Source organism: Anoplopoma fimbria, chromosome 1 (genome assembly GCF_027596085.1).
Source record: "Anoplopoma fimbria isolate UVic2021 breed Golden Eagle Sablefish chromosome 1, Afim_UVic_2022, whole genome shotgun sequence".
Taxonomy (NCBI): domain Eukaryota; kingdom Metazoa; phylum Chordata; class Actinopteri; order Perciformes; family Anoplopomatidae; genus Anoplopoma; species Anoplopoma fimbria.
The window spans coordinates 1,697,791-1,719,126 of NC_072449.1; the positions used below are offsets into that span (position 1 = coordinate 1,697,791).

The 21,336-nt window shown below is 39.9% G+C and overlaps 1 protein-coding gene across 1 annotated transcript in view; it reads left to right on the forward strand.

The window, feature by feature from the left end:
* Positions 1-21,336, forward strand: part of plekhg2 (pleckstrin homology domain containing, family G (with RhoGef domain) member 2) — a 97,139-nt gene that overhangs the window by 62,899 nt on the left and 12,904 nt on the right. Inside the window, exons 5-16 of the mRNA XM_054599203.1 lie at positions 3,997-4,063; positions 5,884-5,930; positions 10,113-10,263; positions 11,076-11,207; positions 14,784-14,966; positions 15,247-15,339; positions 16,094-16,180; positions 18,495-18,528; positions 18,646-18,738; positions 20,063-20,164; positions 20,830-20,868; positions 20,972-20,979. Coding sequence (XP_054455178.1) covers positions 3,997-4,063; positions 5,884-5,930; positions 10,113-10,263; positions 11,076-11,207; positions 14,784-14,966; positions 15,247-15,339; positions 16,094-16,180; positions 18,495-18,528; positions 18,646-18,738; positions 20,063-20,164; positions 20,830-20,868; positions 20,972-20,979 — 1,036 coding nt within the window. The remainder of the gene's footprint in view (positions 1-3,996; positions 4,064-5,883; positions 5,931-10,112; positions 10,264-11,075; positions 11,208-14,783; positions 14,967-15,246; positions 15,340-16,093; positions 16,181-18,494; positions 18,529-18,645; positions 18,739-20,062; positions 20,165-20,829; positions 20,869-20,971; positions 20,980-21,336) is intronic.

The following is a 21,336-nucleotide window of genomic DNA, read 5'->3' on the forward strand; positions in this document are numbered from 1 at the left end:
CCGTTTTACATTTGGTTCAGTTTTGCATAAAATATCTTCATATTTATGTTTGTTTTTGAAATAACAATTAAGTTGCGAAACTCAGTGCACCTATGAGAGATTACAACATCCTGTAAATCCCACACATCCAGAATATATAAACAGAATAAATGTCTCGAGGACGGAGCCAGGTTTATATCTCTGCTCTGTTTCTTCCACTGGCCTCGTTTCAGAACATGAGAGCATGTGTTGTCACTCAACACGGGTCTGAAAGTGAAATACAAGAGAGAAAACAAGAGAAAACACAGAAATCCACAAATGGGAAATGACTGTGAGCTCGATCCAAACTGTATAAATATTCATTTTCTGCTGAATTTGTCCTGGAGAGTAACGGGATGATGAGCAGAGGTGTCTGCTGCAGCTGCTTTCTATCTGCTGTTTGACTCACTGAGCAATAAACCTTCATGGAAACTTAACAACAGGCCTTTAAAAAAGACAAACTCCAGAACTGTATTTATCTGCATTTAATATATTAAATATTGAAAAAGTGCTGGGCTGAAGAGGACTGAACAGATGTGGAAAAATACAACTTCCAGCTTTGAGGCCTGGAGAGACAAACAAGACTACTTTGGTTCAACACAAAACAGGGCTGGATTGGTTTCTAATTTGATGGCAGTTTCTTAAATGTTTACCTCAGAACCAAACAGGGATAAAATGCCAAACAGTACTAGATTATTTTTAAGTCAGGTCTAAACAGGACAAGACCAAACAGGGCTACTCTGGTTTCAACTTTAGGGCCAAACAGGGCTAGTTTTGTTTCTACTTAGGCTCCAAATTGGGCCAGGTTGGTTGGAACAAGAGGGCCAAACAAGGATAGTTTGTTTTTTTTATCTCAAAATCACATAGCAATACAACGGCAATGAGAGGCTAGTTTAGTTTTTAAGTCAGGCATAAAAACATGACGAAACAGGGACACTCTGGTCCCAACGTTAAGGCCCAAAAAAGGCTAGTTCGGTTTCTATTACAAGGCCAAACATGGCTAGTTTGGTTTTACCTTCATGGCCAAACAGAGTTAGATTATTTCTAATTTGGTGCCGAAAATTGGGTGGTTTGGTTTTTATCTCAAAACCATACAGAGGTAGATTGATTTGCCAAGTCAGGGCCAAACGTATGCTCAAAAGGGTTGACTATGGTTTTAACCATAGAGCCAACAAGGATACTTTGGTTCCTAGTTTGGGTTTTAAGTCAGGGATAAAAACAGGATCAAACAGGGACACTGTGGTTACAGCGTTAGGGCCATAATAGGCTACATCTGTTCCTATTATGAGGCCAAACAAGGCTAGTTTGTCTTTAATTTAAGGGCCAAACAGAGGTAGTTTGGTTTCTAATTTGGTGCCAAAATTGGGTAGTTTGGTTTTAACCCCAAAAACTAGAAAAGGAAACAACACCACCAGGGCTGGATTGTTTCATACAACAGGACTAAGCAGTGCTATTGTGGTTTTAACTGTTTTTCTTCACTGAGCATGCTCAGGTTAACCAACACAATACCTTTTAGCATGTTAACTCTTTCCACGGAATGATAATCTCAGGCTAATTCAGAGCAATTTTAACAATTTGGTCAAACTTCACCTTTCAAATGAATACATGCCCCCTCCAAACAATATGAGATGTGTTTGATCCATCACCATTGTTGTGAAGATCTTTCCCCTAAAACCAGACATTCCCACCAGACGGCGTCCAGACAATCTGACAATCACCTTCAATGTTGTTTGAGGCCTTGACGTCCCTTGTTTCCTCTACAGAACCAGTCAGAGGTGCTTTCGTTTCCGTAGCAGAACCACAACAGTGTTTTCCTGATTGATAGATCTGACAGAGAATCACGTCTGGCTTCAAGACAATCTGATCCGTGTTTCATATCATCGATAACCAGGAAATGAGCAGATGTTACTGTGATACATCAACATGATGACCGGACCTGTGTGAAACGCTCTCTCAGAGGTCAGAGGGTTGGGTTTGAACCCTGGCTCTAATCCTGGTCAGGGTTCAGACAGAAACATCCAACAGGTCAAAGGTTATATCGGTAAAAACGGGTTTGTTTTTGACACTTAGAGTTCTCTGAGGTTAAATATACACAAACACAGGTTATTACTACACGGAACAACATGTAAATATGTCTGTTTTTGTGTCCGTATTATATGTGTGTGTGTTAGCAGCTTAGTTGAAGCTGTTAGCTGGATGGATACAAGAGAATGAAGATGGAGAGATAAAGAAGATAATCCTTTATTAGTCCCGCAGCGGGGAAATTTGCAAGAAACGATTCATCTGTGTGTGTGTGTGTTTGTGTGGAGCAGTATTAAGGACTTGGCAGGATGGAGGGATGACGATGAGGATGGATTGTGGGAACGGAGGGAGAGTTTTGAGTTTGATCGTCGTCCAGCTGTAACAGTCTGCTGGATCAGTTTAGTGTCACACCATCCCTTCAGTCTGTTCTCACTGTGTCTGAACCGAACAGTAACTACAACAGGATTGTTGCTGATCTCTAGAGCTTTACTGAATTCTTTGGGAGGATAAAGACCTGATTGTGTTGTTTTCTATCCGTGGTTGTCGTTCTGCAAGAAAGAACATGAGAAGGTGCAGGCACAGGATGCATTTACTGTAATTATGGATGCACGAGTCCAAAAACTCTGAACCTAACTGATAGCAGTGCTGATGCTGCATGGATCAATTCAACGTGTCCTCAAACAACCGTTCCTATGATATCTTACATAAAGTTACTCCTCATTTTTTGTACATTTTTCTACGAAAGTCCAACAACACTTATCAATTTCTGCAAGTTATATGAATACCAACCTTTAAATATAAACCTTCGTCTTCACAGAAAACGTAGTTAGGTTTAGTTAAAGATGGTGAAATACTTATATATATTTTAGTAGGAAGTACAGAAGTTACATGAAAATAAATCAACAGTGTCTTCTTGTTTCACACGAGGAGCGAGGATCTGTTGGAGTAAAGATCAGTTTTTAGGCGACGGGAAATGTCAGATTTCTTGTGGACAAGGCCAAAGAAACTGTATTTAATGTGAATCCATCACGTCTGTCCGATACCTGATCCTCTTGATAACGTCAGAATCGGCTCAGATACCAATGAAATGATCCAGCAGTGTAACGTAGGCCGGAGCAGGTGGTCAGAGTCATCATGAGTTTAGTGGCGGATGGATGGAGTTTCATACACACTGAAACGTTTTCATTCCAGGTAGCAAAGCCATCATGTTCATGTTGAGTTCTTTGGTGAATTTCACAAAAAGAATCCGTGTTTAAGGGACATTGTGTTATGTTTGGTGGCATCTAGTGGTGCAACCAGCTGAACACCCTTTCCAAGACTGTAACATGAGCCATCCAGAGGCCATCCTCTCCATAAAAATGCTACTGTAGGATTAGCATTTTTGCTAACAGATCCCCTAAATGCTCATTGAAGTTTGGCCCTTTAAAGTCACCCTAGTAGCTTTTTTTTAACCATGTTTTAGTCTTCCTTTTCTAGATGGAGCTCAGTTGTTATCACCTGATCGAGGTGTGAAACCTCATAATGGTATCTTGTATATTTGATCATGAAGATGATGTAACTGTGACTTTTAATGTGCTTTGGTTTTTAGTTGGTGAGTCAGTGAGCATGCTAATGTTGCTAGCTACTTATCGCCAAATATGAGTGGACCATCCTTTTTTTATTTTCAACCAAATTATACAAAGCCCTTCACAATAAGAGCTTGTTTTCCCAGTTTGATGTGGAAGAATTTAACCCCATCAAACACCTTTGGGAAGAACTGGAACAAGCTAGACCGGATCACCAACATCAGTGTTGGACCTCACAGGTTCTACATCTGGTGGAAAGACTGAAACCAGCAGGGTGGAGGCTGTTGGGAGTCACATGTTCATCTCGTGTAACGTTCAGATGTCTTCGTACTTCTGTCCATCGTAGTTTCCAGCACTAACAAAGAGAACTGGTCTGTCTGTGTCTCCTCAGTGATCTCCTGGAGGATCTAGAGAGGAGTTCTCACGCTGCAGCCATCGCAGAGTGCTTCGTAGAGAGGGTGAGTACAGTACAGCTGTGTGTGTGTGTGTGTGTGTGTGTGTGTGTGTGTGTGTGTGTGTGTGTGTGTGTGTGTGTGTGTGTGTGTGTGTGTGTGTGTGTGTGTGTGTGTGTGTGTGCATGTGTGTGTGAGGCAGTTGACAGGAAACATTTAACCCCCAACACCCAGTAAAGCACCAGTAGAACTGGAGCCTCCATTCACAGCAGAACACACAGAATCACACAAACCAGCTCACAAACTGCTGCTGATCCAACCAACACCCAATGAATACATGTTGACTGTGTGTGTGTGTGTGTGTGTGTGTGTGTGTGTGTGTGTGTGTGTGTGTGTGTGTGTGTGTGTGTGTGTGTGTGTGTCCTACTGGACACAGTCCCAATGTCCCAAAGTGTGAGGGGCCCTCTGGCTTTTAACTACACAATGTCACTGAAAGAGAGACCTGCCAACCAGGAAGAGGCTCAAAATGACTAAGACGAGACACAACCCAACCATAAAGACACACACAACCACTACAAGGAGACACAACCCAACCATAAAGACACACACAACCACTACAAAGTAACACAAACAAACAAACAACAAATAGAGGATAAACAATTTAAAGTCTTTGGGACCTTTTGCATATCTGGGTCGGGGGGGTTTCCCATAATTCACCATGTTCCTGATCCAATGCCTGCTCTCCAGAGGATAACCCATGAGTGTTTCCTCTAGCGCCACCCTCAGGACAAACCTTACCACTGTTTAAGGCTGTCAGGAGGATTCAGGTTCCTTCTGTCGTCCTCCATTCTACTAGAATAAACTCCTCTCTGTATACTTTAATGTACTTTAATGTTCTGTATCTAAATACAGATGTTCCATCATCACATGAGGGATTATAACACTTCAGATTCACTTCTGTTTGTTGGATCTTTGATTTCCAAAGTGTCACTAATGAGTCTGAAGTGGACTTCCTGTCTGTTCAGAGCAGTGGAGTAATTAGACAACACTGTTAGAGGACCAGAGTTATTATAAGACCCGTGTGTTTAACACAGAGATGTCTTTCTCTCTGACCTCCTGACTCACTGACAGGAAGTCACAGAGGTTTCTACCAAAGCTTTCTGTTAATCCTCATTTCCGATATACATACATACATCGTCACGTATAAGTGGAGCGGAGAGATTGTGATTCATGTCGAAGTTGAACTGAGGAACTGAGGATTCAGCCGTGGGAAAGGATGGAGATCAACTTAGTGTGTGGTATTTTAATAGTTAAGAGGAAGAAGAGAAGTTTAATCACACAGGAAAAAGAGTTTCAGACATCTGAGGTGTTTGAGGAGAAAAATGTTTTGAAGTTTATTACGTGTTGGGTTCAGTCATGATGTTATTATTCATGTCCAAACATATTATAATATAAGATAATCAATCATAGAATTTGTTCTTTTATCAATGATTTTAATTAATTTGTTGGTTTAACACAGTGGGTAACCTCTGGTTCTTCATGTGTTAAAGCTGCATTCTCTCTGCTGTCCACCAGGGGGCGACTCCTCTGGTTGTATAGAAGTCTATGAGAAAATGACTCTACTTCTCTCTTGATTTATTCCCTCAGTAAACATTGTAAACATGAGTTTATGGTCTCAATCTCTAGTTTCAAGTCTTCTTCAATACAGCATGATGTTCATTTAGTAAATGATGCTCCATTTAGAGTCAAACAGACCATAAAGCAGGGGATGCTTTAGGGCGGGGCTACACACTGATTGACAGGTCGACACCAGAGACGTATACGAGAAGTGAAGGATGAGATGATGAAAGAAGATTTAACGTTTTGTTCTCTCTTCCTTTCTTTAGAGTGAAGCCTTTGACATCTACACACTCTACTGCATGAACTACCCAAAGTAAGTGGACCTACTTTAAATCAGAATGAACCAGTAATGACTCTGTAAAGATGTGGATGCAGACATCTTCTACAGGACTTAAAAATGAGTTTATATTGTTTTGAATGAAGTGTTTGCTTTTGGTATAATTTATATTTTGTATTTTCTGTAGAAGTTTTGTGTTTAGACTTTTTAAAAAGAGGGCTGTAGTTTCATAAAATGTGTTTTAGCAATTGCAACAAAAAAACAACCTGTAAAGCAGCACCATGTTGAACAGCCAACATGTGCAAGCTGGGTTCAGCGAGGCGTTCACAGCCTGTCGGACATTTCAGCCAAATCCCCGTCCCAGTTGTGACTGCAGAGCTCTTACTCTCAGTGATGGCTGATGGATTTCAGAGGCTCCGTCTCCTCAGAAGTGAACGCCAACAGCCGTCGCTGTGGAAAAGCTTTCAGCACGCAGCGTTTCCTGCAGAGCAAGAAGTGCTGACAACGGCAACACAATAGTGTGAGAGAGACCGCAGGCTTTAGGATTGTCCTCACAGCGCCGTCATCAAAGAGCTCGGAAATACTCAAAGTCATTACTGTGCTGTTTGTTCTGTCCAGATGTCCACCAGTTGTGTCTGTCTTCATTGTGAGTGTTGGATTCTCACAGACAGATGTTTGTCTGTCTGTGAGAATAAACGATAAAAAAGTCTCCATCCATCTTTCAAATAATTGCTGATTGATTCATCATAAACTAGTCTGTTCCTTAGCAGACCCAGACCACGCTAGGTAACCCACACCCCCATACATACATGCATGCCTCTGTGTGTGTGTGTGTGTGTGTGTGTGTGTGTGTGTGTGTGTGTGTGTGTGTGTGTGTGTGTGTGTGTGTGTGTGTGTGTGCGTGTGTGTGTCGACCCCTCCTTCACCTCCCTCCACTCTCTGCCTGTCGCCTCCTTAAAGCGCCATTAAACTCCAATAAAAAGAAGTAGGTCAAATGTTTTCAGACCACCAGACTTTAAAGTAGAACTCTCTACAGCTCTTCTTCTTCTTCTTCTTCTTCTTCTTCTTCTTCTTCTTCTTCTTCTTCTTCTTCTTCTTCTTCTTCTTCTTCTTCTTCTTCTTCCTTTCTGGCCTCACACTTACAAACTCTGCCTCGTTCTGTTGCTGCATGTCGGCTACATTTCAGAAGATAAAGTCATGATTTTTTTCGGATGCATGAATCGATATATAAATCCTACAAACTGTGCAAAGATTGTCACAACCCTTTTTATTTTTTACCACCAAATAAGACCAGATGTATTTGTGTGTTATTCTAAAGGAGAATTCACAAAGAGGCAGTGATGTGATCAGCAGAAGAGAACTTTAATCCACTGGGTCACATTTGAAAAACGGAGGAATCTGCTGGATTTGCAGGTTTTGTGAACTGGAGAGTCGCTCCGCTGGGAACTCGAGATGAGCGTCTGTTGTTTGGTTAGTTATCCTGCGTGAAAAGAGAAATGCAGCTTCTCTGCCATCTGAAATCCTCAACATCAGAATCTCTCTCTCACAGATATCATGAGCTCCATGTATCATGAACCAGGCTGCCCTCTAAAACGACATTAGCAGACGTGGAGGTGATCTCAGGAGGAGGATCCAGAGGGAGGATCAGGACAGATGCTCAGATAATTCATGCTGCTAAACTCCACTTGGACACACGAGAGCTGCTTGTAACGCTGTAAATAGATGAGCTGTGGAACCGCGGAGGGTTTGGAGGGAGATGTTCCAGTAACGGTCGGACTCCACACACGTGGAGGATTAGATCCTTTAATGGGGGACGTTTAGGAAAAGACCTGATTCATCCAGAGGGAAGCAGTTGTGCAGCTGTAAGAAAGAAAGACGTGCAAATAAAACAAAATAAATTCCAATAAATTGAAAATGTTCCGAGACGGTTCAGAGATGATTTCTTCTCTTGATTCTGATTCATAAACTCTTTACTCTTTATCTCCAACTGCACTGCAAAACATCTCAATCTGAACAAGTTTAAAACATGTCTGTCTTTTATGGAGATCTTAAAAGTTTTATCGCTACGTTCTAGACCTCTGAATCATCGTCAACATCTCCAGTTCGTTCAGAGATTGAAACAGGTCTGGTGGTGCGTTCACTGGCCAAACCGTTCATTCTTGTGCCAGAAGCAGAATAATGGTGCATGTGGTGTTTTTGCAGCTGAACCAGGTGTTTTACATTAAGGTATTTAAGATACAGAGAGAATCTTTCAGAGTGATCATGGTGTAGTTTCATTTAACCGTTGAAGGAAGCAGATGTGCAGCAAATATGATACTAACATACAGTGGACAAGTCATTTGGAAACTACTTTTTACAAACCCAAAAACACTTGAAGGCAGATTGAAGGAGAGAGCAGAGAGTTGAGGAGGTTGTTAGCACTCTGACGTCGGGCTGGTGTTACGTTTCCTCTGATTGGTGGAGATGAATCCGGGCTCTCATTATCTCCGGTGAGAGTACGGAGGCTTCAGCACTGATTCCCCCTCTGGAGGATGAAAACAACACGAGGTGAATGGATGATGAATGAACACAATAAGCTTAACTAAATAAACCACAGAGGTGAGTTCATGAGCAGGAAGTCTCGTTCTCTCCCAGTGATCTGATGGGAATCTTTCCAAGCACGGTTTCTAGGAATGTCTCGGCCGTATTTCTCATATCTGCCATATGCTTTGAGTTCTTCATGCGGACGTCTGCATTTTTCAACTGAGGCTGAAGTTCAGTTTACAGATTATAGCTCTCTGCTGTCTCAGACTCGGTCCTGGTTTTAACATTTCGTATAAAACTTCTGTACTTCAGTTCAGCAGAAGGAACAAACGTCCTGCTAGCCTCCTCCTGAGGCTTCAGAGGACAGAAACAAACATACTGAAGATTCATCTCTTCTTAGAGCCTTTGAATGGAGCTAAACATAAAAATAAATCTCCAGGGTTCATCCTCTGGGGAGCAGGGATTCCATAAGAACATTTATCGTCTTTAGATTCCTATGGACGTTGTTTGGAGAACAGATATTTTGGCCTGATGTTAAGCTGGATAAGAGCTTACAGAGCATCCAAAGGTTCAGAGAAAGGCTCGTCCTCTGGAGAGCATGAATGCCAACAGAAAGATTCATATAAATACACCCTGAGGCGGCACTATATAAAAGTTCTCAGTCATTGAAATCATGAATATTCATCCTTTTATCGGTCTGTAGAAGACATCACTGCCGACTCCAGAGTACAAGAGCCTCCTCTCTCCTCTCTACCTCCATCGTTACCTTGACCTCCTTCCTCCTCCCTCCCTCCCTCCCTCCCTCCCTCTCCTCTCTCCTCCCTCCCTCCCTCCTTCTCAGATTCTTTGGCTTCACGCTGTGATGAATGTTTGTCAGTAGACTCTCTCCTCTCTCCTCCATCATCTCCTCACACATCCCCCTTTATATCTCTGGTGTCTCCTCAAATCATCTGGGCAACTTGTCGTCTTCCTCCTTCTTCTCCCCTCTTCCATCATCTCATCAAACACCCTCCAGCTCTTGTCTTTGTTGATGGATGTCTTCTGGATCTCCCTTCATGTCTCTGTTACTCTTTCTTTGTCTTAGTCCTCTTTTTTATTATTCCTCCTCACTTTCTTCAGATTGTGTCCTTCGTCATCTTACATCAATCTTAAACTTGTAATGAATGTTTGTCAGAGCTCCAAACAGCTGTTTCCTCCTTCATAATCTCCTCCATCTGTCCTTTTTCTTCCTCCATCCCTCCCTCCTTCCTTCCTTCGTGTCCTGATGAATGTTTGTCGGAGGATTTTCAGAGTGGAGGAGTTTCCTCTCACCTCGTCTTCATCCTCCAAACTCCTGTTTCTCTCTTTGCTCCTCATCTCTCCTTCTTATTAAATGTCACTCTCCTTAATGTTCATCAGAGGAGTCAACATCTGAACTCTGTCTCCGTTGAAGCTTGTAATCTTACCTAGACTCCTATCAGCCATGTTAGATTCTGGTTTAAGGACTTCTAATTGAATATCTATCCTGTCTGTCTGTCTCTGTCTGTCTCTCTGTCTCTCTGTCTGTCTCTCTGTCTGTCTGTCTGTCTGTCTGTCTCTCTCTCTGTCTGTCTGTCTGTCTGTCTGTCTGAAGTCTCTCTGTCTGTCTCTCTGTCTGTCTGTCTGTCTGTCTCTCTGTCTCTCTGTCTGTCTCTCTGTCTGTCTGTCTCTCTACAGTTCGGTGGCGGTGCTGAGGGACTGTATGAAGAACAAGAGTCTGGTTCGTTTCTTCCAGGAGAGACAGACGACTCTGAACCATTCTCTACCTCTGGAGGCCTACCTTCTCAAACCGGTGCAGAGGATCCTCAAGTACCACCTTCTACTACAGGTGATACTCCAAATACTACATTCAGTACCTCAAGTACCACCTTCTACTACAGGTGAAACTCACAAACTACACTCAGTACCTCAAATACCACACATTTCACCTTCAGTACCACATGAAGAACCTAAAGTACCATCTGATACAATATGTAATACCTCATAAACCTGATATCGACGAAATTGTTTATATTACACATTATTTCTAGGGTGAAGTACTCCTTTGAGGTATATTTACTCAACTCAGATACTCAATATTAAAGTATCAGAAGCAACAACAACTAGACCAGACTGGGCTGTACCTTCTATATATATTTATATTTATATATATACATATTTCTGTAATAAATTCCAGCTCTGACTGTAAAATGTCTTAACTAACATCAAACATCTGTAGACATCCAGCTGACGACCTCATCCATAAAACATAAAGCACACATGCACTTACACTGAAACACACACACACACACACACACACACACACACACACACACACACACACACACACACACACACACACACACACATGCATCTTTTCCCAGTAAACTGTGAGAGTTTCTCCTCTGGTTCTGGTCCAAGCCCACCTCAGAGAGCAGAGTGAGACCGGGTCTTTGTTCTCTGGTCGGTCCGTGTTAGAGTGTGTTGTTGCTGCTCCGTCTACGGCGGCCAGCACAAACACCGGTCCAACATGTGTTTGGAGCTGCGCTGGGATTTTCCCACAATCCTCAGCTGGTTCCGCTTCAGTCGTGTTCTGCTGTGTCGACTTTGTTTCTCTGTTAAATTCCTCTTTTTTTTTCATCTCTTGAATGCATCACTCAGGAACTCTCCAAGCACTTTGACAAGAGCGAGCCGGGCTATGAGGTCATCGAGGACGCCCTCATCACCATGACGGCGGTGGCGTGGTACATCAACGACATGAAGAGGAAGCAGGAGCAGGCCGTGAGGCTGCAGGTCAGAGGTCATATGAAAACAGCTTCTGTTGTCTTTGTGCTTTTCTAACTCACCTCCACATTTATTTTATTAAAATGTACTTTTTCTCATTCTTTTTTAAATGTGTAAATAAATGCAGAATAACCAACTTTAACTTAAATAAGGTGCTGGAAATATCAAATGTAACCACTTTAATTGTCCTCTGATTATATTTATGTGTGCTAAAAGGTGCAAATAAAACAGAAAAACACATTTATCCAGCTTTAATATACACACAAGACGTATTGCTTGGCTTTAAACATGTTGAAAAATCACCAGAATCATACTTTAAATAACAAAAATATATAAAGAAAATATTTATGTGACATTATATAATAAAATGAATATATACACATATATCCAGCTATAATATACACAAAAACTACTTAACTTCAACAACTTTAAGTGTCCTCTGCAGCTTTCTGGACAAGCTCCAGATAGATTTAAGTAGTCCAGGCGGGAGATGAACAGAAACTTATTGGTTTGCTGAGCCAGCACCTGCGCCGTCTCCTCAGTGAGGAATATCCTCCTGATGTTGTAGAGGAAATCTGCAGGAGCGTGTGACCGATGCAATGTTTGCTGAGAAAACAGTTGGTCGTCCAGGGTCACACCCAGAATATCACATCAGAATTGATAGGTCTTTAAAGCTCGGTTTTGTCCAGGTTCAGCTCAAATCCACCTCGAGATAAGCCAAAAAATGTCACCGGGAGGAAATGACAAGACCATTATATAACAATGGTAAAGTCATAATAACAGAACCCAGAGATGTAGAGCGAGAAGAGAAGGGGCCCAGAACTGAACCAAACCCCCGTAGAAGCGTGCGTGGTTCCGAAATAACTAGACGCCCATCCCCTCGAGGGTGGAGAGGAGGATCTGGTGGTTCACTGTGTCAAACGCCGCTGACAGGTCCAGGAGAATGCAAAAAGTGACCCACCTTGAACCCGGACTGGTGGGGGTCAAGAGGTTGTTCTGGTGTAGGAAGACAGTTGTTTAGTTAGACAGCGCGTTCAAGTGTTTTGGATAGAAAGGGTAGAAGAGAAACCGGTCTGAAGTTCTTGACATGATGGTTTTTTCAGAAGGGGGTGACTCTGGCAGTCTTGAAAGCCATAGGAAATATGAAATGATATACACATATATCCAGCTATAATGTACACAAAAACTACTTAACTTCAACAACTTTAAGTGTCCTCTGCATAGATTTAAGTGTGTGAACAGAAAAACACATATATCCAGCTTTAATAACCACACAAGACTTATTGGTTTGCTCAAAATATGTTGAAAAGAAAGAAAAAATATAGAATATCACCAGAATTGTACTTTAAATAACTAAAATATAACAAAAATGTACATGTGACATTATATAATAAAGTAATAATGTCATATATCCTTATTGATTGACTGTTAACAGTTAGACATGAAAGAAAACATAGAATATCACCTGAAATGTACCCTAACAGAAAATATATATATATATATATATTAATATATGAATATATTAACATATTAACATATTAATATATAAATAATAATGTCAGTAGTAAAACGTTTTCAGTAGAAAAGGGTTATCAGCTCTTTTTTCCTACTTCTTTCCTCCAGTTTTGCAGAAATTCTTGATCAAGTCTTGAAGATTTTTAGTTCAAGATTTAATCTGAAAGAGGTCGAGTGTGTGTGTGTGTGTGTGTGTGTGTGTGTGTGTGTGTGTGTGTGTGTGTGTGTGTGTGTGTGTGTGTGTGTGTGTGTGTGTGTGTGTGTTTCTGTTTCCTTTGAGTATTTTCAATTAAATTCAGTTCAAAGATTCCTTAATTTAAGAACATGTCAGTTCTTGTGGTAAACGATCATAGAAGTCACAGATCAGAACAAAAGAAAAAAAGAAGAAAACATAACTTTAATTGATCCCTGATCAGGATTTTCTCTCACTGATACTAATTATTGATAATTTATGATCCCTTTATTGTTTGATTATAGCAGCTGGTCTACAAAGATCCAGACTTTTTTTCATTTTCACCACCGTCCCAAAAATAATTCCAACACTCTGAAGTCAGTAAACCATCAAAAATACTAAATGTTATACTTTTACTTTGTTATAGTAATTTATAGTGGGGTTTTCAAAAGACAAGGAAATAAAATATTGTATTTTTATGGATTAAAACAGATCTCTTCATTAGTAGTTTTAATGATGTGTTATAATCTTAGAGTTAGTGTTAGGAAGTTAAACATCATAATTCATCTCTAATATCTATTTATATTAATGTGAAAACATCTCCTTCAAACTACTGGATTCATTCTAGTTCATCACCAACACTACATTTTACAGATTACATGTGAACGCATCATGATTATAATTTACCTTCAGCCAATAATCATTTTCACTGAACAGAGCCTGAACGCATCATAATGTACCTGAACTGAACCTCCTCCTGTTAGCCGTTAGCGGTGCTGCTAACGTTACTAGCGTCATAATGTAACTGAACCAGAATAAAGCTGAACATAAAGACGTATAGCTGCATAGTTTCTTATTTACTCAAAATATAACAAAAAATCACAACAACATTTTCAATATCGGCAATTAAAAGTTTTTAAAAGTTAGCGTTGACTCCTGTTTGTCCTAAATATTTTAAACCTGCAGATAGATGATGAAATTTAAATAGTTTGAAGCAGAAATATAGAAACGATCTGAGTCTCTCTTCCAGCTGCTTGTGTGAGGTCAAAGGTCGTCTCCACAGCTGGCTGCCCTTAGCTCACCACTGGAGCTGACTGTCTGTGTTTAGGAACAGTTTAGCTGTTCCGACCCGAGTTTCATAAGTTTAAACTTTGACCTCTGAAGGTTGCCGGAGCAGGAAGCGTTCAGGTGTTGACCTTTGACCTCCCGGCAGCTGGAGGTGGAGGTGAAGCGTTCACAGCGGCCCAGACGGAGGAGAGGTCACATGGTTCACACAAAAAACAACAAACTCTTTCCTGTTTGTGTCTCAGTGTTTCCTGTCGAGAAGATTCTTCCAGTTTTCTTCTCTTATCTGAACATTTAGGAAGCTTCAATGGATCTTTGTATCATTTCTACTATCGAGGCTCTTTGTCTCTTTACAATTAGCTGGTTTTAAGGTTCTCTATAGAACCTTTGATTTTATAAGGAACCTTTCTGTACATCAGAACCTTCTTTTACTAAAAGGTAAACGCTACGTCTTATCCTTCTTCTTCTTCTTCTTCTTCTTCTTCTTCTTCTTCTTCTTCTTCTTCTTCTTCTTCTTCTTCTCTTTCTACTTCTCCATCTTCTCTTCTTCTTCTTCTTCTCCTTCTACTTCTTCTCCTTCTTCTCCTTCTACTTCTTCTCCTTCTTCTTCTTCTTCTCCTTCTCCTTCTTCTTCTTCTTCTCCTTCTTCTCCTTCTTCTTCTTCTTCTTCTCTTCTTCTTCTCCATCTTCTCCTTCTTCTTCTTCTTCTTCTTCTTCTTCTTCTTCTTCTTCTTCCTTTTTTTATCAAACATGTTCTGGTTCCGCCTGGCTCTTCCTCTAGAAGCTTCTCTCAGACGGTGACCTCTGACCTCTGACCTTCTCCCTCCTCTCAGGTGATCGAGTCCCTGCTGGTGAACTGGAGCGGGCCGGACCTCGGCGTGTTCGGAGAGCTGGTTCTGGAAGGTTCCTTCAAGGTCCACCGGGTGAAGAAGGAGAGAGCGTTCTTCCTGTTTGACACCATGCTGCTGATCGCCAAGAAGAGGCTGGAGCAGTTCGTCTACAGCACACACATATTCGTACGCTTCTATTTATTATAAAGACTTTAATGTGGTCTGAAAACTGACCCCAGAACAGGAAGTGTGAGGAAGTGTGATGGTCCCCAGAACAGGAAGTGTGATGGTCTTCATAACTCATAGAACAGGAAGTGTGATGGTCTTCATAACTCATAGAACAGGAAGTGTGATGGTCTTCATAACTCATAGAACAGGAAGTGTGATGGTCTTCATAACTCATAGAACAGGAAGTGTGATGGTCTTCATAACTCCTCTAACATGTCTCCATGTCTCTGTGCTGCAGTGCTGTAATCTTCTGCTGGTGGAGACTCTGAAGGATTCTCTGTGCTTCAAAGTGTCCGATCAGACGATTCCTAAACAGCAGCACGTCGTCCAGGTGAGTGAGGAGGACTGTGGTCTGAATCTGGTCCATCATAGGGTCCTATAATATTATCTACTAATATATAATATAATATTATCTGCTAATATATAAATATAATATTATCTACTAATATATAATATAATATTATCTACTAATATATAAATATAATATTATCTACTAATATATAAATATTATATTATCTACTAATATATAAATATAATATTATCTACTAATATATAAATATAATATTATCTACTAATATATAATATAATATTATCTACTAATATATAAATATAATATTATCTACTAATATATAAATATAATATTATCTACTAATATATAAATATTATATTATCTACTAATATATAAATATAATAGTATCTACTAATATATAAATATAATATTATCTACTAATATATAAATATAATATTATCTACTAATATATAAATATAATATTATCTACTAATATATAAATATAATATTATCTACTATCTACTAATATATAAATATAATATTATCTACTAATATATAAATATATAATATATAAATATATAATATTATCTACTAATATATATAATATAATATTATCTACTAATATATAAATATAATATTATCTACTAATATATAAATATTATATTATCTACTAATATATAAATATAATATTATCTACTAATATATAAATATAATATTATCTAATATATAAATATATGTTATCTACTAATATATAAATATAAATAATATATATATCTGTTTCATGTCTTGACTGCAGACAAAGAACCAGGAGGAGAAGAGACTTTGGGTTCACTACCTCAAGAGACTGATCGTAGAAAACCATCCTGCTTCTCTACCACAGAAGGTAAGGAGGCAAGGGAAGGAAGGGAGGAAGAGAGGGGGGTAGGGAGGAGGTAAGAAGGGAGGAAAGGAAGGTAAGGAGGGAGGAGGGAAGAGAAGGACAAAAAGAAGGGAGGTGAAGATGGAAGGAAGAAAGGTAGTGAGGAGATATAAGAAGGAAGGAAAGGAAAGTAAGGGGTGAAGATGAGAATTGAGGAAGGAAGGTAAGGAGGGAGGAAGGGAAGAGGGAGGAGGTTAAATATGCAGGGAATAAAAAAGGAGGATGAAAGGTTAGAAGGGAATAAAAAAGGAAGGGAGAATGAAAAGAAAGGAGGGAAGGAAGGAAGGGAGGAAAAAAAGACAAGAAAGGAGGAGGGAAGGGAAGGAGAAAGGACAAAGGAAGGGAGGAAGGAAGGTTAGGTGGAAGGAAGAAAGGTAGGGATGGAAGATAAGAAGGAATAAAGGTTAGGAGGGAGGAGGGAAGAGAGAAGGTAATGAGGAAATATAAGGGAGGAATAAAAGTAAGTAGAAAGGTAGAAAGGTAAGGAGGAAGGAGGGGAGATAAGAAGGGAGGAGGGTGGATAGAGGAAGATAAAAGGGAGGATGAAAGGTAAGAAGAAAAGAAGAAAAAGAAAGGAAGGAGGAGAGAAGATAAAAGTAGAGGAAGGAAGGTAAGGAGAGAGGAGTAAAGTTGTAGTAGTAGTTGTTGCTGTGCTATTAGTACAGAGGTAGAAGGAGTACTACTACCTCTGTACTAATACATACAGCATGCAGTACTGGCAAACAAAGGAACTTTAACTGTAGTATTAGTTGTAGTAGTATTAATTGTAGTAGTACATTAACTGCAGCACTTCTATTAGCAGTACTGATTGTACTATTGTATCAGCATTGGCAGTAGTAGCACCAGTAGTACTACTAGTAGTAGTGGTGATGGTAGTAGTACAATATTAGTTGTAGTTATAGCAGTTCTGGTTGTTGTAATAGTAGTAATGTTTTTATATTTGTACCAGGACTGTAGTAGTTACTTGCAGTGCTACCAGCAGTAGAACCAGTAGAGAGTATTTATAGCAGTAGTACTAGTGTTGATGGTAGTAGTGACTTCTTTTAGCAGTAGTACTGGTTGTAGTGGGAGAACTGGACTCCAGTAGGCTTCTGCTGCCACCTGCTGGTCGTTCACACAAACTGCTCTCTGCACTGAAACACTGTGATGATGTAACGAATACTTCTACAACGCAGTAAAATAGGACAAACTTCACATACTGAAGGTTTGGAGTATGTTTGACTAATTTATCTCTAATTTAATTGTCACATCCATGAACTGAAACCATTTTATATACTTTAAAAGCTAGACTTGTATTGTATAGAACTTCGTTGGGAAAATGTCGTTTTCTCTGTAGATGCATTTTGACTCAAATAATATTTATTGTTCTGTAATTTCTTTTTATTGCATCATTTTAAATTGTTATGCATTTTTATTTTGTGTCTGCAACATAATTTGTACTGCTGCCTGTACGCTTTTAAAAAATAGATTTATTAAGTTGAGACACTGAAGGTGAATAGTAACACTGTTCTCTAGTCCTCATGAGGTAACAGACTGTTCTCTAGTCCTCATGAGGTAACAGACTGTTCTCTAGTCCTCATGAGGTAACAGACTGTTCTCTAGTCCTCCTCATGAGGTAACAGACTGTTCTCTAGTCCTCCTCATGAGGTAACAGACTGTTCTCTAGTCCTCCTCATGAGGTAACAGACTGTTCTCTAGTCCTCATGTAGGTCCTCAGGTAACAGACTGTTCTGAGGTAACAGACTGTTCTCTAACAGAGTTCTCTAGTCCTCATGAGGTAACAGACTGTTCTCTAGTCCTCATGAGGTAACAGACTGTTCTCTAGTCCTCATGAGGTAACAGACTGTTCTCTAGTCCTCCTCATGAGGTAACAGACTGTTCTCTAGTCCTCATGAGGTAACAGACTGTTCTCTAGTCCTCATGAGGTAACAGACTGTTCTCTAGTCCTCATGAGGTAACAGACTGTTCTCTTCCTCATGAGGTAACAGTCCTCATGAGGTAACAGACTGTTCTCTAGTCCTCATGAGGTAACAGACTGTTCTCTAGTCCTCATGAGGTAACAGACTGTTCTCTAGTCCTCATGAGGTAACAGACTGTTCTCTAGTCCTCATGAGGTAACAGACTGTTCTCTAGTCCTCCTCATGAGGTAACAGACTGTTCTCTAGTCCTCCTCATGAAGAGACGTTTGTCTTCGGTCTCTTATCTCGTCCTCCTGAAGTTGAACTTTCATCCCGTGTTCTGTCTGATGCCTCACTGAGATGTTTCTCATTCCTTCCAGGCGAGGCAGGTCCTGGGAGACAACTTCTGCCAAAGTGAGTTCACACACTTTTAGCGGGAAGAGTTTATACTCATGATGCAATAAAAATCCATAAATGAACTCTATATACAGTGTGTGTAAACGAGGTGTGACTTCACCTCCTGTGTTCCAGCTCCTCAGTTCGACCAGGACAACCTGAAGAAGTCGTCGGCGTCGCCGCGACCGGACGACGTCCACGGCTTCCACAGAGGACGACGTCAGTCAGGTCAGGGTCAGTCGTCTCCTTCTTACTGCTGCTGAGGAAAACTGTGAATATATATCAAACTCAAACAAGATCATAATCGTTAACACAGAGGGTATTCTTTATTTTTACTTCTTGTCCACATGTTCAGACTCAAACCAGCAGTGAATATATATATATATATATATATATATATATATATATATATATATATATATATATATATATATATACATATATATTAACAAGAGTTGTGTTTGATTTAACCTAACCTAACCTAACCTAAAATACATCAATCCCCATCAACACACTTTAGTTTAAATCAATCACACATATAAATACTCCTTGAAGCCCCTCCCCCTATATGAATCTAAGAAAAGCTGAATAAATTACAAATAAAGTAATTAAACGTATTAAATGAGTTCGTCTGTTTTAATTAAATCAAATTTATTAAATTAGTTGGTGTGTTTTAATAAAATCAACTTTCTTTGATGAATATAACTCTTCATATCCCTCAACATATAAAAGATTATTTTACATTTGGACTTTAGGGGTCAGAAACAATCCTTCAGCCTCCACGAGAATCTAATTCTACAAATAATATAATTATAATAATCCTTTTTTATCTGACTCTGTGTACAAACACCAGGTTTAAACACAATGTAAACTACTATTTTTGATTGAGAACAAATAAAATATATATTTTTTGAATAGTTTTATAAACAGATTTTTGTATAAATTATACAGTAATTGTTTTATTATGATTAAATCTAATTTTGATCTTTAGCGCCCCCCTCTGTCTTGCAGGACCAAATGTGAATTCATCCGCCGCTGAAAATAGTCCCCAACAAAGTCACTATTTCCTCCTCTTTGTTTGATTAAAAACTACAATAAACTAGTGATGAAACTATATATTTGTGTTTTTAAGGATTTACATCTTCAGTAGGAACCAATGGGACGCAGACAGGAAGTCAGACATTATTGAGAGACGGGTTTGAACATGAGATTTAGGGACAAAACTTTATTTATCATTTACCATAACATTTTTATTTTGTTTTTGAAGCTGTTTTGACAAAAAAAGTACATATATTATTTGACAATATTTTTTAAAATACCCACAGTTGTACATGATGTGTCGTTGTCTCATTTGTATTTACACCATTTAAAGCCTCACAGTCTCTCACACTAAACCATTTACTAGGGGACATCAGTTCAGGGTTTAAGGCCTTATGGGGGACTCTGGGACCGGCTCTAAGACCAGAACCAGAGACTCGCTTTGTTTCCAGTTCCTCAGCAGGTTTTTATAATAAAATGACTGATGTCTGTTTCTCTGCGTTGGACTCTGCAGAGCCTCCAGAGCTGCTGATGTACACACCGGAGAAGTCCAGGAAGACTCTGCCTCTGCTGCTGGACGGAAACCTGCCGTACCGACGCACCCGGAGACAGTCAGGTAGACCAGGACGGTCCAGTTAGAGACCACAGGACCTCTTAAACCACATCCGTCCACTACAGAGCACACTCACCTGGGTCAAAAACTCCCCTTTCCTAACTGAGTGAAAGGGCCCTGAAGTATCTCAGTGTCCTCCATAATAAGAGCTGTTTGAATCCTCTAAATGATGAGGAAAGGTGCTTCAATGCTTCCTTTCCTAGCTCCTTTATCCTAGGAAACACTGGACCATCCTTTCCCAAAGGAAAGGAGATAATGCCGACCCATAATTCCTTGTGTTTAAAGTGACGCAACAATTCGGCCGTCCATGAAAACAAACGATATGCTGATTTTACACAGATGTAACTGTTATTTTCATACAGTCATAAAGGAAGGAAACGTGGTGATGAAAGGACGTTGGAGGAAATATTTATCCTTCAGTCACATCCAGATGTCCAGCTTTGATTCATTTTTTTTCCTCCTAATACATTTCTCTCCCAGTGACTTACAGGAAACAGATCGTGGCTCAGTGTTAGCTCTCAACCCTAAAAATAACAAAACGCTTACTCGTCCTGTCACGACACGAGAACGTCAAGATGTGGACATAGTGTAGCAATAGAGTTATGACAATCAATAACCTGCCGAAACCAGTCAGAAGAATGAATAATTAGTCTTTGTTTCTCTTCCAGCTCCGGCCAAAGACATCGAAGCAGCGTTTCATCCAAACGGTGAGAACAATGCAGCAGGTTCCAGCAAGTTAATAAAAAACCATGCACAAATCAGTCAAACAGACAGAATCTTCTCTCCCCTTTTGTGTTGTTCATGAAACAGACACTGTGGTGAGGATCATGAGGGTGTTTATTAACTTTTAAAACATTTAACGTTTCATTTCTTCTGTTACTAAAGTTATAAATCTGACACCCTAAATGTGAAATATAAGCTGCTACGTTGTTTACATGTTTGTTTGATGTGGTAACAAAGTGTAAATACTGCAGCATGGTAGAAGAAGGTCGTGGCTCTGATAGTTTGGTTCATCAGAAACAGACCAGCTGACCTTCAGCTCCACAGAGACATTCTCACATGGATCTACTTCTGTTGTTGTGTTGAAACCCAGGAATAGAAACATCTGGATAACATCTCTCTCTCTCTGCTCCCAACCCTCCACCCCATCACTCTTCTTCTTCTTCTTCTTCTTC